General features: G+C 47.2%; 1 protein-coding gene across 2 annotated transcripts in view; it reads right to left on the bottom strand.

The window, feature by feature from the left end:
- The window catches only part of RYR2 (ryanodine receptor 2), a 544,399-nt gene that overhangs the window by 11,956 nt on the left and 513,930 nt on the right, over positions 1-18,513 (bottom strand). For both annotated transcript variants that reach the window (XM_053667877.1, XM_053667878.1), the window contains exons 95-99: positions 17,999-18,041; positions 14,257-14,390; positions 9,548-9,608; positions 8,250-8,396; positions 5,773-5,907 (exon numbers count right to left, since the gene is read on the bottom strand). In XM_053667877.1, the coding sequence (XP_053523852.1) occupies positions 5,773-5,907; positions 8,250-8,396; positions 9,548-9,608; positions 14,257-14,390; positions 17,999-18,041 (520 nt within the window). The remainder of the gene's footprint in view (positions 1-5,772; positions 5,908-8,249; positions 8,397-9,547; positions 9,609-14,256; positions 14,391-17,998; positions 18,042-18,513) is intronic.

Genomic DNA, 18,513 nt, shown 5'->3' with positions numbered 1-18,513 from the left:
CTGGTCACCTGCTCTGCTGCACTTGCAGTCCCCTCTTTGGGCGGAAGCAGCATTTTGGACAACTCCTATGGCCCTGGCCTCGCACTGCCCGAGGCCCCATTACACGTCCCCAGGTTTCTGCACCGACAGCCACAGGGGCCTGGGGTGTCCTGCCTGGCACGTATGCAACTAAGACCACCGCTGACCCCTCTTGCTAACTCCTGACCAGGACTTTTGGGTGATCATTTGGCTTCCCACATCGAGTGCTGCTCTAGGGAAGAGACTGTGTGGGCTTGTTGCGCAGACTCTTAATAAGCAGGGTATTGGTATTCTGACTCCTACAACCAACTCTTAGGAGCCTGCTTACTGTGCGTCTGTCCTCAAGAGAAATGAGTCACTTTTAGTTTCTGATGTAAAGTTGAAAAAAAGGCCATGGGGCGAAGCTAAGCTGCTCCAGTGAACGTGTCATCTTTGCAGACCTCTGCCTGCCACTCGCCTCACCTGGCCACACCGTGTCCCTGCACACCTTCACTCTGTGGCAGCTCTAAGGGTTTCGAGGGAGGAATCCCACTGTGTGTCAGACACAGGCTGACGGCTGGGCTGAGAGCTGCAGGCCTGTGGACCTGACGACCGAGGTCGGCAGAACACCAGTGTTCAGGGGACAAGCACACCGCTCACCGGTGGGGTCTTGGTGCTGACTCCCCGGCCCAGCCTCCACCACAGGGCGTCCCAGAGCTCACAGGGAGAAGGCTGTGCAGATGAGGAGGTGCACGGCCCACCCACAACGCAGCTGCTGGGCCAGCCACTGGCTACTGTTCCACTCTGAAAATGGAAATCTTCCATCCACCTTCCTTTTCCTAGAACCAACTTAAACCTGGTAACAAGGGCTGCAGAAGGGACCCTGGCTGCTGTGGCTCAGTGGACTGAGCACTGGCCTTCGAATCAAAGGGTCACTGGTTTAATTCCCAGTCAGGGCACATGCCTTGGTTGCTGGTCAGGTCCCCAGTAGGGGGCGCATATGAGGCAACCACACACTGATGTTTCTCTCCTTTTCTTTATCTCTCCATTTCCCCCTCTATAAAAATAAATAAATAAGGTATTTTTAAAAGGAGCTGGAGAACAGGAAGAAGGCTTGGTTCAGAGTCTGGTAACAAGCAAAGGCGGGGACTAGTGCTACGCAGGTCTGGATGGCAGCCACTGGTTCCTCGGACTAGGAGTCCTGGCCTCCCCCGCCCCCTCCGTAGCTGCTCCCCGGCTGCTTGAGGAAACAGGAACAGGTCCAGCTCCCAGTGAGGATGTTTATAGGGTCTTATCTCTGAAAGAAGGATGGAAGAGACTCGGAGATGAGAGTGAGGGAAGGGCTGCACGGTCAGACGCTTGCTGGGAGGCGGCCTAACTGAAGAGACTGGGGATGGTTAGGGGCGGCGCACGTACTGGGACGACACTTTCTCTCTCAGCCTCCCGGGGAGCTTTTTCCAAACACGCAGGCCCTGAGAGCTTCCCAGGTCAACTCTGCCGAGCTGCCCTGGTGACTCCTCCGGATGGACGGGGTGTGTGTGTGTGTGTGTGTGTGTGTGTGTGTGTGTGTGAGAACCCCCTTTGGAGGTGGATGCCCCTTGCATACGCTCAGTCAGTCTCTAAGGCTCTCCAGCTGCAATATGCTTTTGTTTGGGGCTTTAGAACTTTAGATTATTTGTCACTTTCTCCTCTACCATCCCCCAGATGAGCTTTAAATTCTACCTGGATAACTGTCGGTTTAATTAGATTCCCAGGCTCAAAACACCCTGATCCTAAGCAACTAAGTAAAGAAAGGAAGAGAAGTTGTGTCACTGAGTCTTCAAAACTGCGGCGACAGCGCCACCTGCTGTAAGGCATGGAGACTGCAGGGTGAATCCATCGCTATAGAGATTTGCAAGGTCCCTTCGGGCCCCAAGAAACAGCCTGAAACAAGAACAACTCAAGATGCTGCGGATACAATATTGATGAGAGTGAGGACAGTCCAGCTCAGTGCGTGGGCTGGGCTTTGCCTTCGAGATAAAATGCAAAGGAGAACAGCGTGAAGAGAGGGTGTGCTTCTTAGAATTGAATTAAAGAAATGACACCTGACACTTCCCACGCTTCTGGCCTCTAATTTTGTGAGTACAACGGTAAATGGCCAGTAATAGTTCCAATGTGGCTGGCTTTTCAAAACCTACTGCACAGGCATTAATAAGATGCAAGAATAGGGGGCACTACACCAAGACTACTCTCCCCAGCAAGGCTGTCATTTGCAATGAGGGGAGATAAGGAACTTCCCAGACAAGAAGAGCAAAAGGAGTCTCTCACCACCAAACCGGATCTGCAAGGAGTGTTAAATGGGCTTCTTTAAGAAGAAGAAAGAACAAAAAAGGAGCATAAATATGTATAATAAAATGGCAAAAACAGGCATCTATTAATAATCACTTTAAATGTGAACAGATTAAAGGCTCCAATCAAACAAGATGCAGACACAAGCCTACGAGAAACTCACTTCAGAACAAAAGACAAAGAGACTGAAAGTAAGGAGATGGAGACAGACATTTCATGCAAATGGAATGAAAAAAGTGGTGAGTGAAATAAGTCAAAGACAAATACCATATAATTTTGCTTATATATGGAACCTACAGAGCAAAATAAAAGAACTAAAACAGAAACAGAGGCACAGACAGAAGTGATGGCTGCCAGAGCCAGGGGCGGGGAGGCTGGAGGACCAAGTGAAAAGGGTGGAGGGATTCAGATTGACAGTTACAGAATAGTCATGGGGATGGAAGCTCAGCACAGGGAATACAGTCCATAACATTATAACTAGATATGGGGCCAGGCGGGTACTGGAAATAGTGGGGAAAACGCTCTGTGAAGTACATGATTATCTAACCACTATGCTGTCCCCCTGAACATAACACAAAATGATACTGAATGTAAACTATAATTGAAAAAAAAACGAACAAAATGGGGGGTTGTCAGACCTGACACTGTCAAGGTGAACGCAGGCCCTGTAGCTGCTGATGCTCTGCTTTGCAGTCAGCTGCGTGTGGCCAGGCCGGAGCAGTGACCTGCCTGCCCGGTGCACAGCTGTGAGATGCAGCTGATGTCTCGCACCTGGGTTCTCTTGCTTCTGAGGAACATCTCAGCTGCCCACCAACGATGGGTGTAGCCTCACCCTGGCTGATGGCCAGAGGGCACATTTCTCATGCTCTGTAGAGACGTCAGTGCCCACAAAGCTGGGCAATGGCAGTTTGCCCCCAAGGACAGACACCCTGCACCAGAACAAACCCCAGGCCCTTGCTCAGTACTGTGCCTGTGGCTGAGACATCAGGGGTCCCCCTCCCCTCTCCTCACAGCCCGGGAGGGGCCGTCTTTCTGGCCCACCTCTGCTTCAATAACATGGTTCCTCACACGGATGAAACCTGTGGAAACGAAGCACACCAGGAGGACAACAGTGAGCTGCAACTCCTGACAAAGGACCAGCCCGGGGCCCCGCAGGTGGCCTCCCCTGGTGGGCAGGACCTACGGTCACAGACCACTCCCTCCACCTGACACAGGCCCCGACTTCCCTCCAGTCTGGAACAAGTCATTGAGCACCACACCCTCAGGGACAGTGTGGCTTCAGCAGAGCCTTCTGATGGAGGCCCGTGGACTGTGACACTAGAACCACCAGGTTTCTCTCCTGGAAGAGAGAAACCGCTGCAGCAGTACGACCTGCCCCTTGTTCATGCCTCATCACTCCCCCCCCAGTTCCCCTACCCCGCCTCCCACTGTGCTCCCTGCTGCTGGCCACCCTGTAGGGCCACAAGTCACGGACAGACAGACACGGCGGTAAAGGCAGTTCACAGAAGAGAGATGAAGGGCCTGTGACGCGCCCTCCCCCTGGGCCTGCAGGGGGTGGGGGTGCGGGGGAGCCAGAGAGGCGGCCGTCAGGGACTCTGGTAGAGGTCGCTGCTAGGGAGACAAGTCCTGTCTCTCCCAGACGGGCGCCCTCGTCCCTGTAGGGACCCTTCCTAATGGTTTCTTATGTTTCCTTCCAGAAAAACTGTGAGTACTTTGAGCGCGCCCAGTGTACACGCTGCTGCACGTGTGAGTGTGCGCTGGCCTTACACAGTCAGCCATGGTGCTGTTCCGGGTCTGGCTTCCTCCCCGCCCCACGCAAACATAACGTGATGGTTTGTTTTACCTCAAAATACCTGCATGCTTTTCCATTCTAGGGGTTTGCCATGACTGATCCAATCAGGACTCTTGATAATCTGTGACCGCTGCTCACACCCTTGAGCACAGAGAGGTGTGTGTGACATGCACTGAGGTCAAGTGTGAGCAGTGGAACCTGACAGGTGAACAGGTAAGCACGCCTAAAATCTGACAGATACTATAAGAGTTCTCTAAAATTGTTCATTTAAATTTCCAACAAGTAGTCATGAAACGGCTAGGTTTTTCTACCAATTAACCAACTTGAATATTTACAAACCTGACAGGTCAAAGTTTGGATTTTCATTTCTCTAATTACGACAGAGGTTGAGCACCTTTGCATAGCCATGAGCTGACTGATTATTCGCTGTGAGTTGCATGCTCCTACATTTGTTCCTTTTTCAAAAGGCTTGTTTATTTCTTGGTGATGTGACAAGGACTCTGTGAACTGAGGACACCAGCCCTCGGCTACAGTGTTAGCTACACTGTTCCTTGGTTGTCTTTTGTCTGAGATTTCGCTCACACCTGTTTCTTCTCAAAGTAATTTTTTATTCTTTCTTGGGTCCTAAGGTTTTGTCATGCTCCAAAAAGGCCTGTCCCCGCTTAAAAATTGTTACTATTACTGTAATTATTTGAAAGGTCAAATTCTGTTCTTTTCTTGTTTCCTTTTTTCCTGCATTCAAGTATTTGTTCCATTCAGAATTTATTTTGATGTAAAGAACTAGGTTGATTCACTTTTATCAATTTTCCCCAAATGGTGTGTCTATGGTAGCAATATGGTTATTTTTCATTTCATGATCATATTTTTAATTTCCTTGTGCATCTGAATCTACTTCTCAACTCTCTGTTCTGTTCCACTGATCTGGGATTCCCTGGTACAAAAGCTGCCTTAGTGACTGGTCTTTAGAATGTTAGTTCTCATTGCTCCTCTGGGATATTACTTTTTGGTAGAGTAATCTTGGCATGACTGTGTCAGTCTCGATGCTAACGCACCCACCCTGATTGTGGGTGTTGCGACCCGGCGCTCAGGAAGGAGGCGCCCTGCAGCCGTGGACTTGGCCAAACTTCCCTGGTGACCTCCGATCTCCTCTGCAGTCAGCTCCGATTGGCCGGCATCGGAGGGCAGCCTAGACAGCAGTGATGGAGCAATGTGAAAGCTCCGACATCTGTTCATTTGCCGACCGAGACTGGGAAGGTAATCTTGGCCAGGGCACTGAATACAAAAGCAAAAGCTAAGAGCTCTATTAAAATACGTATTTTTGGACTTTATTAACTCCAGTTAAAGTTGCTGAGATGAACGAGTAACTAAGGCTTCAAACTGTTCTCTTGAAACGTAACTTCACCTGCTGTCCAGGAACACAGGTGTACAAGGTTCACGGGGTGTCCCTGCTCAGGCCACGCGCAGGGATCCACCGCCACTGGGCTGCACAGGGGTAGACGCGCAAAACCGGCAGAAACGGCCCTGCCTGTTCCGTGAGGAGTGAAAACTGGGTCCCTGCTCCTACCCTGCACTGTCACTGAGAAACCGCACAAACTGCTCACCTTGAGGGGCAGACGCACTTTCCACTCCTGTGAGACCACATGGCACAGACTTACCGTGAGCATATCGTCACACTTCATGTCTGGGGTGTCACCGTCTTCACTTTTATTGTAGAATTTCCGGAAGAAGTTGAATGCCACAACAGTGTAGAGGTACACGACGACGGCTAACAAGCCGACGGTTAACACAAGCTGCAAGGCAGGGTGACATTGGCCACGCATCAGAAACACGACCTGCAGGGCATCCCCGTGGGAGGGGGCGGCTGGTGCAGTGCGGACCTGGATGCCCAGCCAGAGGCAGACGGACCCAGGCGGGGCGGGGCCGGCCCAGCGCCGCCCCCGGGACTTGTTCTCACCACGTCCCCCGACCACTTTCTGCAAAATGCAACTACCTAGTTGGCTGATAAATGCATACTGTAGCTGGAATAGAAACAAACTCTAATTCCCTAGCTAAACTGGTATTTAATAATATTAATAAGCAGCCTAAAATGTTCATTTTCTATCCTCTAAATACTTGGCAGTAGGTGCCGCATTAGCTCTTCCTTTTTATGAGGTCTATCCCTTTAAATGATTTACATTCCTCATTAGAACGATCTTGTTTACTTCATGATAGTAAGACAGATCAGAAATTATTTTCTCTTTTAATCATATCCTCAAACTTAATAGAAATGTGAATTGCCTCTAATATCCAGAAACACACGGAAGAATGTGTAATATTAAAAAATGAAACTGAGGCATCTTGCTTTGTGAACAAAAAGCAATAATCAAAGTGAAAGACACTTTAAGAGCCGACAACCAGCACTGCTCCAAGAACAGTTGTTTTCACTGTGTAATTACATGTCACAGTTTTCGAAGTCCTCTTCCAACTCCGTGTCACCCTTCCTTAATTCCAAACTTTACTTTTCTACAGTACGTGTCCGTTAAAACGTGACTTTCACCGAGTCGGTGACGATGTGTGTACGGCCGTACCACAGGAGTGCGAAGCACAGTGGAGTACTCTATTTCCACGTCCACTCCCTCAGACAGCATCGGACCCTGTGTTCCCTCTGACTGTGGTGGCGTTTAGTAGGTCTTTTAAAAATCACTTCATAACTATCTGGATAAGACATAGTCTCTCAGTCAGGTCTCTAAATTAAGTACAAAGTCTCTGTAAAATCTCTGCATGTTTACTGTAAGGATTGGTAAGTTTTATATATTTCTGCAAATGAAAAATTGACTGTACAAAGTGAAGCAGTGGTCACAACAAAGGTGTAGAAGTTAATTTTAAGTGGTGCTAGGGCTTTGGGGTGACATGCGCCTCAGACTCAGCACCTCCAGTTCTTTAAAGACGCTGGTGTCAGACAGACTTCCTGAGGGGGAGTCGGCGCTGTGCTGTCTGTCCCGGGCACCACGCACCATGTGGTCACGTTCAGACTTGGAAACAAAAGCCCCAGGCTGAGAGCGGTGTGCCGGGTGTAGGAGCCTGTGTTCCTGATCATGTGAGTTTACTGTGGATGCCATTCTAGATTTTTAGGGGAGCGCTGATTTAAAAATATGCTGGATTTTGGAAAAATATGGGATTAAAATATGGGATTCTGGCAAAGAAGGATTCAGTTACTCTCAACCTCACGGAATGTGTTACCATGGACATGTGACAGGTGGATAATGAACCAGTAAATGCATGCTTCCAATATAAGTTAATTAAAAATTAAGGTGTTAACAGTACACTTGGGCTCCGTGATGCAACGTGAATTGATTTTCTGGAACTAAGCCCCCTCTCCTCCAGGTAGCATGACCTTGTCCAGTTTGGGGCATTCCTGTACTTTCTGTCCAAGTTAAGAGTGGAGAAAAGATCACATGAGCATCCAGTTCTAATCAATGTAATTGAGTTAGGAACACAGCATCCACGTGCCCTCACTAACACCCCCGCTGCACCAGGACGCTGCACTGCATGCGGGTGCCCCACACTACCACAGGGAGCAAACTCTGATTGGGAGCAAAACAACTCCTTCCGAGAGCTTAACGTGCACCAGGGCCTGTATTAAGACCTTCACATTGGTATTTTTATGTAATTTTCAGAAAAGCCCTGTGAGGTAGAACTCTTACTGTGTTCATTTTACACAATGAGGGAGTTGAGATTGAAAAATTAAATAAATCCTGGCTGGTGTGGCTCAGTGGATCGAGCACTGGCCTGCTGGATGGACCTGAGTTGCAGGCCAGGTTCCCCAGTAGAGGACACTCAAGAGACAACTGCACATTGATGATTCTCTCCCTCTCTTTCTCCCTTTCCCTCTCTCTAAAAATAAATAAAATCTTTTAAAAGAAGCTAAATAATTAATATGAAGTCCCACTGCAAGTCAGTCACTGAGACTCAAATGCAGGTCTAGGTGACACTCATACTACCAGTCCCCCTGGTTTATAAGAGAAACAATGCAGAGCCTCTGTTCAAAAAAATCTTTAAAAATTAAACAGCATAATTATCATGAGGTCTGGTTTTATTTTTGTTGGCATATCATTGCTTTTCAGTTTTGCAAGAGAAAAAGATAACCTCTTACCTGCTTGCCATTGTGAGTTACCGATGACAAGATGGTTCTCAGCGTCTTGAACCCCATAGCAATGTCGAGAAGGTGAGCAGCAAAGAAAAAGTTGTTGTAGTGTCCGAGAACGGACATGGTCATGTACCAGGCAAGGTAGAGGAAGGACTGTGGAGACAAGACGCACGTACATCAGGACACGGACCCCGGACAGCGCCACCTGTGGGACTGCGCTCTACCACGACCGCCCTTCGCGCCGTCTTCTTGGACGCCACAGTCACAGAATTCCAGTCACGGGGCCGGGATCCCTTTCTACTTGGGGAGCTGCTTCGGCCGTTAGAGAAGAAATCAGCTGCAGGACCCCTTACTAACAGGTGAGCTCTCAGGACAGTTCTCTAAGATCCCAGGCTAGTGGCTGGGGTGGGGGGTGGAGGTGGGAGAAGCTGTGGGTGTCACCAGTTTCTGGAGAATGGAACTCACGTCCACTCTAAAAGTCAATGCTAAAATCAGAGAGAGACTTGAAGACTAAATGTGCCTGTGCACTGTGTGAGGGAGAAGGCAGCAGGCAGAGCAACAGGAGGCTGGCAGGGGGGAGGGGGGGCCTTCCTGTTCTGGGAGTGGGAGGCCTGTGAGAGGGCTGAGAGGGGCAGGAGGAGGCGGCCTGACATTTGCAAGGAACATTCCTGGTTGACCTGTTCAGCCAAATCTCGTGGTTCTCTCCAGCAACTTCCCACAGCCAGCAAATGGGGACAAACAACTGGCAGTTACGGTGATTCAAACTGAAAATTCTAGGGATCAAAAATGTAATGATACAGAAGCAGGCCAGGAAAGGGGTCCTGACAAGTGGCTCTCTCACATGATGTATTTGGGTATGAAGTGAAACTACATCTATCTCATAGGCTTTGAGACTCTCAGATAAATGGAAGATCAGCACAGTAACTTGATTCTTTATTTTGGAAGAAACTAAAATCTATTGCAATTAATGTTAAGTTTTTTATACGTTTAGAATGTTCTTTTTAACATCTGCAAAGCGAGACATGTACCATTGCCCACTAAAACATAAATGAAAATACGTGGGAATTTTCATCTTGGTTCTATTCTTGTGTAAAAAAAATCCTTATTTCAATCTTTCAGCTGTTGAAAGAAATGGAAGGAGAGAAGAGCTGGTCAGCCATTTATTCCCGCAGGTCTCCCCCCACTGGGTTCCCCACTACATGGGCCAATTTTGAATAGCGTGAGCAAGTAGCTTAGCATCCTCCAGTCTGAAGCGGCAGCCTCAGAGGTGAGACCGCCGGGCCTGGTGGGAGGGAGGGGCTTACATTGTCAGTGAAGACCACTCCGAGCTTCCACATCTGATACTTCACGTCAATGGAGTTCAGCCTGCAAGGGCAAAGGAGGAGAGGCTGTAGAAATGCACGTGCGGCCAAGTCCGGACCCTCCTCGAGGAAACGATGCCACCCCAGGGCCCGGGAGGGGAGAGAGCTCCCCAGCAGTGTGTCCCCGAGTTTGGGGGCTCTGTTAGAGGGCTCTCCGAAAACAAACAAAGCAAAACATCCCCACCTTCTGTCGTCTATTATTTAAGAGAAGTCCTTCCTTTTTCACCCATTTCCCTGTGTTAAACACAAGGTCAACTCACGCGTGGGTGATGGTCACCCCGGGAAGCTGCCCAGCGTCAGCTAATGCGTGCCCCCAGTGTCCACACTGACCGGCACCATACATTCATACCCACACCCCAACAGGATGGGTTCTACTTCAGTTCATCAAAACTTGCACGGACACCCCCAGCTACGTTCCGACTACACTGCCTGCCAGTGAAAGGGCCTTTTCATTTTGGTTTAGCTACCTTTTGTTGTCAGAAGCTTCGCCTTGGGCAGACACTACCCAGGGAGGAACTGACCTGTCCCCCATCCCTACAGCACTTTGCAGACGCCCCCCCTTCGCTGTGTCCCCAGCGGTGTCCTAGCTTCAGGGGGTGTGTCTGTGCATCCCTGCCTCCATCGCTGACCATCTGTCAGCTCCCCAATACCAAGCACATGATTTCCACACTGAAAATCTCAACAAACACGTGAAAAGAATAAGTGTTAACATAATTATTCATGGTCTTTGCAGGATAAAATGCACACACATTAAAACATAGTTTTAAATTTCCATTTTTTTTTAGAACTTGCTGAACTGATTATGGGCAACATTCCAGGTAACAGATACGATAGATGATACAAGAGACTATAGAATTATATTAGTATTTTTTTCTAAAGGGCTTCTTTGTTTTAGTCTTTAATTACTTCTTTAACCATTTAGTTTAATGAGGCTAATGTTAAATTGTAAGTGCTAGAATAAGTAGTTGCTAATCACAGCTGACTCCTTGGGAGCCATTTCCCCCAATGGTTAAGGTTTAATTTACTTTAGCCTAGGATTTTCTACTGTATAGTCATTGAACTATAATTGATTTTATTATTAAATAACATTTTTAAAGTTCCATGAATATGTACAACGGGTTTTACTATACAAATAGCTTTTCTTGACCCTGGCTGTTGTGGTTCAGTGGAGTGAGCACTGGCCTACGAACCAAAGGGTCGCTGGTTCTATTCCCAGTCAGGGCATGTGCCTGGTTTGCAGGCCGGGTCCCCAGGAGGGGGTGCATGAGACATAACTGCACACTGACATTTCTCTCTCATGCTCTCTCCTTTCCTTCCTTCTCTCTAAAAATAAATAAACACAATCATAAAAAGGAATAGCATTTCTTAAGTTAAAAAGGAGGAGATGATAAGAAAATAAACAGCAGGGCAGTTAACATGGCGGCATGCCTGTTCTCCGTGAAAGCAACCTACAGCAAAGAAAGGTTCACACCAGGAAGCCTCAGCTCCCTGTGGTACATCTGTGCTTCAGTCTACAAATTAGTCTTATGGTTAAGTATTGTCTGTCCCTACACACATTAGGGTGGCAAGTCTGCTCTCCACGTCACGGGGCAGCACGTCCTCTCCAAGGTGCGTGGTGACACGTGAGGTGGGTGCGGTGGGGCTTTTTGAGTGGGAAAGGGGTGGCCAAACTGGGCCATCAGCGTAGGGCTTGTACTGGGCCCCGGGGCAGGGACAGCTATCAACCAGAAGCTTGGAGCTCTGCTGGGTGGTTCTGGGATATATGAAGCACACCAGCTCTCTGGCTGCTGCAGCCATTCTGTGTACACGAGGCAAGCTGGCCACCTGTTCAGATGTGTACACACCAAGCCCCATCTATTCGGTTCATAACTGAATGATACAAGCAGATACAGGGCTCTTCCTGTACCCAACTGCTCACATGAAGATAATATTCATAGGGAGCTGGATAATCTTCTAAAATTTGATCTTTCTAAACATTTTTATAAGAGAACAGCACCTGTAAATATTTTCCTGGCAATGTACATCATTCACTAGATCTCTGTGCTTCTCATTTCATTAGCCATAGGTAGAGGTGTTAATAAAAACCACGTTCATTTCTTGGTACCCTGGTAGAGGTCAAACTTGCAAATATTTACTGTGTAAAACAGTAGAAAATCCCACTGCTTTAGAACCTTTGTTCACAGCAAAAAAACAATCTAAACTTCCTTTTGATTTTTTTCTAACTCATTTTCTAGAGTCACAAATGTGACTATGAAAAACATGTAATTCAGTAAAATTATTTAATTCTGTGTGTTAGCAGGAAGCTCTGCCCACTCACGCTGAGTCCTTGTTCCAATGCTGCTCCAGCACAGGGGCCTCGCTCCTAGAAGTGCCACCTTTTAGCTGCCGCGCCTTGTACCTGCGACCCTCTTTTAAGCGCCACATTTGTTTTCTTAAAGGGTCCAAGAAATATTTTGGATCTAAATTCAGTTGTTGTCAGATGTGTGCCTATCTCACTGCTTTTTAACAGGGTTCATGTTATTTTAATGACCCAAGTAGCTCTAACAAGTTTCCAGAAAAATAAAAATATATAACTGGTGAGATACATCAGCCAAAAAATTTTTAATGCTTGCTAAAATATTTATCTAAGACAAAATAATTGCTCTTTAGAACCTCCAATACCCATCCTTTCAAAATAATCATCACATCCCTACCTGACTGAGACCATAAACACTCAGATAAGAAAGTCTCATGTAGTTTAATTAGGGAAGGTAACTATTATGATTTTTCCAAATCGTTAAGTGGCTACAATAAGAAGTTTTACATATATATACATATATATATATGATTTTTATTTATTTATTTTTAGAGAGATGGAAAGCAAAGGAGAAAGAGAGAGAAATATCAATGTGTGGTTGCCTCTCAAATGTACCCCACTGGGGATCTGGCCCACAACCCAGGCATGTGCCCTGACTGGGAATCAAACTGGCGACCCTTTGGTTCCCAGCCCACGCTCAATCCACTGAGCTACAGCAGCCAGGGGCAGAGCTATATTTTTTATTTTTTTAAAGATTTTATTTATTTATCTTTAGAGGGGAAGGGAAGGAGAGAAGGAGAGAAATATCCATGTATGGTTGCCTCTCGTGAGTCCCCTGCTGGGAACTGGCCTGCAACCCAGGCATGTGCCCTGACCGGGAATCAAACCGTGATCGTCTGGTTCACAGGCCCGCGCTCAACCCACTGAGCTACACCAGCCAGGGCAATATATTTTTAAAAGTATGGTTGTTTTACATTTATTCCAGATGCTTAAATTTGCTGCACACACACACGTACATATACAATGTCTGTCCGGAAAAAGTCCAGCCATTATTAATATAAAGAGAATCATTTACACTACATGGACGGAACCTGGCAGCCAAGGAGAGGGGACTGGAGTGCACATGTGTGAACAGTGATGACTTCACTGTACTAGTCAGTAGGGGCAGTAGATGCCATTGAGTGAGCATGTGCACTGTGTGGCATCACATTCAAAATGAGTGAGAGAGTACAGCAACAAATCTGCATCAAATTTTGCATTAAGCTTGAACATTCCTCCATGGAAACTATTCAGATGATTCAGGAAAGTGCAGCTGTGGGCAACTGGTGATTGGCAGCTTCCTTACAACAATGTGCCTGCTCATGCATCATGTTTTGTGCAGAGGTTTTTGAAGAAACATCAAATCATCCAGGTGATTCAGACCTTTACAGCCCAGATTTGGCACCCTGTGACTTCTGGGTTTTCCCAAAAGTAAAATCACCTTTGAGAGGGAAGAGATTTCAGACCATTGATGAGATTCAGGAAAATACGACGGGGCAGATGATGGCGACTGGGAGAACTGTGTGAGGTCCCAAGATGCCTACTCTGAAGGGGACTGAGGCATCATTGTCCTATGTACAGTGTTTCTTGTATCTTGTATCTTCTTCAATAAATATCTCTACTTTTCACATTACAGGACTGGACACCTTCTAGACAGACCTCACTCACATGTGTGCACTCACAATATACATGTGTGCATTCACAATATATGTGTCTGTACGTGTGAGCGTGTAAATCAGTCTCTGGTGAATTCAATTCAGCGGTTGACATCTTCAGAGCACATCGTGATATAGTATTATTTCATGCAAGAAGTATATTAAAAGTACTTAGTGAACTTCCCAAACAATGATACAGTAGCATAATGTTTCTGACATACAAATCTTTGCTATTTAAATAAAATACAATAACTAAATAAAATGAACTTTGCACTTTTCTATTGAAAGGGCTACATTGTTCCCCTTTTAAACTTATGAAAATTAACTTCAAACAAAGAAGTATCAGAAAATAAAGTGGTATATTGCACTTTTGCATGTTTTACTTTGACTTAAGTGGCATTTAAAGACAGGAAAGGCAAATTCAATTAAGAACACTTTTTTGCCTTATGTAAATAACAAAATAGGAATCTTCAAAAATTAATAGAAAAGAAGCCAGTCGTTCCACAGCTCAAAACAGCCAGGGGTACAGGGTGGACGCTATGTCCACCCTGCATGTGTCTCGTTTCCCTGGTCCCCGACCCTAAATAAGGACACCGGGGCCCTGCAAGTTCAGACTGCTCGGCTGTTTCTCCTTTCACAGGGACAGGGGGGGCGACACTCACACGGCCGACAGGGAGCTGTCTTTCTTCGGCTTCTTCTTCTCCCGAGCGTCACTGAAGTCCAGAGCCGCTTTGTCCATGCCCAGCAGCTCACTAATCCGGTCCCTGCCATAAAACTCTCCATATTTATCCATAACCTAGGAGACAGGAAGAAAGCCTCAGCCATCAAGGAGCTACATCTATGTGTCGATATGCACACAAACATCTAATTACTTTCATAGCTACTGTATATTTGTCTTATTTGGAAGTCCACTTAAAAATCTAGTTTATGAGCCCTGGCTGGTATGGCTCAGTGGATTGAGCACAGGCCTGTGAATCAAAACATCGGGGTTCAGTTCCCAATCAGGGCACATGCCTGAGTTGCAGGCCAGTTCCCAGTGGAAGACACGTGAGAGGCAACCACACACTGATGTTTCTCTCCCTCTCTTCTTCCCTTCCCTTCTAAAAATAAATAAAATCTTTAAAAAAATCTAGTTTATGGCTGTGAATCTGCAAAAAGAACATGCCAGCTAAGAAGGGCTTCCAGTGGATAACTGAGCTCAGATTTATAAAACAGAGCCTAGCAGCCATTTCTGCACGGAGGCCTCTCACACAAACCGCACTTCAGGCAGAAAGGGGGCTGCGCCTGCCTCTGCACTGAACTACCTGCCTGCACCCTGTTCCTGCCACCTGAGCCCCGCCTCAGGGAGGAGTTCCTGGAATCCTATTTCAACCAGCAGAACTGACCTTCCCCATCCAATTGCAGCTGTGCAGCTATAGCCCCATCAGCATCTTTACTGACCAACTGCAGAGGCTCCGTTCTGACCAATCAAGGCAGTACATTTTGGACCAATCAAACTGTGATGATTTGGAGTCCTCATTTGCATGAGGATGGACCCATCAGGGACAGGGACAAGGACTTCTCTCTGTATGTTAGCTCCCCTGTCTCAGAGAGCATGCTTTCCCTTTCCACAGAGGACACCTGCTGGAGCTGAAACACCAAAGATGAAACCCTGAAGGTGTCTGTTCAGAGCAAAGTGGGACAAAGCCCTCTAGTGGTGTGGAGCCTCGCCCAGGCTGCCTCACCCCAGGGCTGCCTGCAGCCTCAGCTGCGCTGCTTCAGGACTGAGCCGTGGCCCCACTGAGCTGCCCCATTGCCATTTAGTCCTCACAGCCCTGCTGTGAGGGTCCGGACTGAGCCGTGGGCCCTGACGAGCTTCACTCCTTCACGGTGCCCCAAACTGAAGATCCCTGTCAGTGTGGAACTGGTGCCAACAGCCATGCGTCGACATGGGATCGCCCTGCTCCAGAGCCAAGCAAACCCACAGCCTGTACCTAAGACCTGTCTGAGGAACGAGACTTCTAATTCAAGAGAGGAAGGCACGGGAGAGGAAGAGCATGGGCCAAAGTATGTGGGCAAAGAAGTAGGAGGAACTGGACTAAAAGAAACATTTACCAAATTCGTACTTTGTGCCAGGAATTATGCTAAGAACTTGACGTGCTTTCCCTCATGGGACTGTCACAGTGTGTAACTCTTGTGTTGTTAGCATTGTATTCTGCAGATTAAGAAATGTATCTTGTAAAATAGAAAACACCAAGGACACTGAGTTTGGGACGAGCTGGGGTCAGGCAGCACCGCTGTGCAGACCCCTGTGCAGACCCTGCACTCGCTGCCACAGCCTGCCCCATGCTACCCCGACTGCAGCAATTCCTCAGTGATGCCTGTACGGCCCCGGCACCATCCTCTAGTCCTCGGCTTAATTCCCGTCTAGTGCCGGTTCTGTGTGTGTAGTTAGAACCACTCTGAGCAGCCCCTCGGCCCTCTGTCCTCTGTCACGCTTGCCTGGCTTTACCTGTGCATCACGCTTTCAGGTCAGTCCTTAGACGTCCCAAACAACCGCGAAAACGGGAGGAAACAGGAAAAGTAATGAACACAGAGCAGGAGGAGAGTGAACTGTAGCAGAAGGGGGCAGGAAAGAAGGAACAGAAATACAGAGAAGCACAGCAAACGAGAAAGAGGGAAGAGGGGAGGGGAGTTAAGATTAGAAAGGATGAACGAAAAACACACAGATGGCTTAGCAGAAATAAAAACTGGCCTTTTCTGAATGTATGCAACCAGGTAAATGAAAAGAAAATGTAAAAAAACAATGGCAGTTGAGAAGCCTATGAGCACAGATTATTTAGGTTAATTAAAACAAGATGCTTGCATTATTCTTATGGCATGAAACACGGCTGGTCTGAGGGGATTCTCAGTGGACTGTTTGCGCCCATTCCCCAGAGACCAGGCTGGGGACCACGGCAGGACCATGGACGGTCTGGGCTGCAGTTACAATCTATCCATTTATTCAACTCTGAATATATAGTTTCCTTCAGAGAAACTCTTGCTTTAATAATGTAGAAAGTTCTATTCTGTTAATTAATGAAAATAAAATATTCAAATTTTCTACCTAAAATTATTTTAAGATTATTCTTTTAAAGCTGTCGCCTAAGAAGTTGCTCAATGTTACTCAACATGCTAAGTCACAAGGAGATAAAAACTTACACCAAAATAAAAATCAACAGACGTCCTGCTCCTTTCACCCAGAAAGTCTTGTTATTTAAAATAAAAAGCCAACGTGGTTAATGATGTACTTGATTTAAACTCCAGATGCAAGCGCTGTAAGTGCCCTCAAGTTGGTCACAAAAAGTCTGTGGCTGCCTGTCGCCAACCAGGCGGCGGAGCAGCGCAGAGCGTGTGCACCTAAGGGGAGCCACTCTTGCCAACCAGTCCCGCGCCACCTTGCCTGGCTCGGACGGAGCTCAGCTCCGCCCCGCGCGGGGGCGGTACAGTCAGTCTGGCCACTGGAGGGGCTCAAAGGGAGGAGAAGCTCGAAGGCAGCTGCTGCCGAGCTTCCCACTGCGCAGGCGCGGCGGCACACGCACCGCGTCCGTGAAAGGGTTTTCTACAGGAAAGTCCGCGGGTAGGAAGGGCAGGGATGCTCCTGGACCCGAAGATCACGGCTTCGGGTTTCGTGCCCCAGTCCAAAGCTGAGCTGTCTCAACATTGTGGGCTTTTTTAAAAAATAATCCTCACCCCAGGATATGTTTATTGATTTTAGAGAGAAATGAAGGGGTAGGGAGAGGGAGAGAGAAAGAAAGAGAGACACTGATGTGAGAAAGAAACATCTGTCTGTCGCCTCCCATACGTGCCCGGGGATCGAACCCGCAAGCTTGGTATGCACCCTGATCTGCGATCGCACCCACACCGTTAGGTGTAAGGGACGACGCTCCGAACCCCTGAACCCCTGCCACAGCCGGCTCAGAGTTCTTCCCACCTGCCCTGGTGCAGTCTGAGTCAGGAGAACCAAACTTCACAAAAATAAGATCTTTATCGCTTGTATTAAGGAAATACGATTCTTTGTTGCCAGGCAACAACTTCCCCTCTTCAGTGTAAAGGAGATCCCGCCTCTGGTCACTTATCAGCTGTCTCCTGGCAAACGGCCTTGAGCCCTGTAGGTCCCCGAGCAACCTCAAGGAAAACGCCCGCTGGTCCCGGTCCCTGAGCGTGCTGCGCACGTCTGCACTGCCTGAGTCGGAGCACGGGCGGGAGGGCGGGATCCTCCCGCACAAGGGGTGAGCTTCACGTGCCAACGCCCCGCACGTGAAATGGCGCCGACCCGCACAGCGCGCACCCCGCACCTCATTCCCTGTATGAGCCACACTGGTTCAAATCTGAGCTCCGCTTTTGGGGAAAAATAACAAATGTATTCCTTCTAAGAAGCATTACCTTTCTTTTAACAAATTTGTCCCAGTAGTTGTTGGGAAATGACCTAAAAGATATAAAAGCATATAAGTAAAAGCGTGTCATTTTAAGAACAACAATGTACTGTTTAAAATATACAAAATATTTAACATAATACAAAAACACTTCTTCCATTCACAAAAATTAGAATTTGTCTGCCATTTATCTTGTCCTATAATTTTTCTACATGACCAGTATATTGAATATCATTTTAAATATTAGCATATAAATACAGGGGTGGGCAAAAGTAGGCTTACAGTTATAATACAAATACATAATATGATAATTAATAAATAATACTAGAAAAATCTCTATTTTGTGTTTTTACAACTGTAAACTTACTTTTGCTCACCCTGTATATACATGTAACTCGCGAAAAGGCTCTCAGCTAATATTTTACTGGAGAAGAACATGAGCATATTCATTAATAAGCCAACTAGTTCTGTTTTTTATTTATTTGCAGTGTGTCAATATCAATATACAGACTGCTTTGTCGAGTG

Source organism: Artibeus jamaicensis, unplaced genomic scaffold (assembly GCF_021234435.1).
Source record: "Artibeus jamaicensis isolate MK-2021 breed Jamaican fruit bat unplaced genomic scaffold, CSHL_Jam_final contig_473, whole genome shotgun sequence".
In the NCBI taxonomy this organism is placed as follows: Eukaryota; Metazoa; Chordata; class Mammalia; order Chiroptera; family Phyllostomidae; genus Artibeus; species Artibeus jamaicensis.
This window is presented reverse-complemented; position numbering and strand designations above follow the sequence as displayed.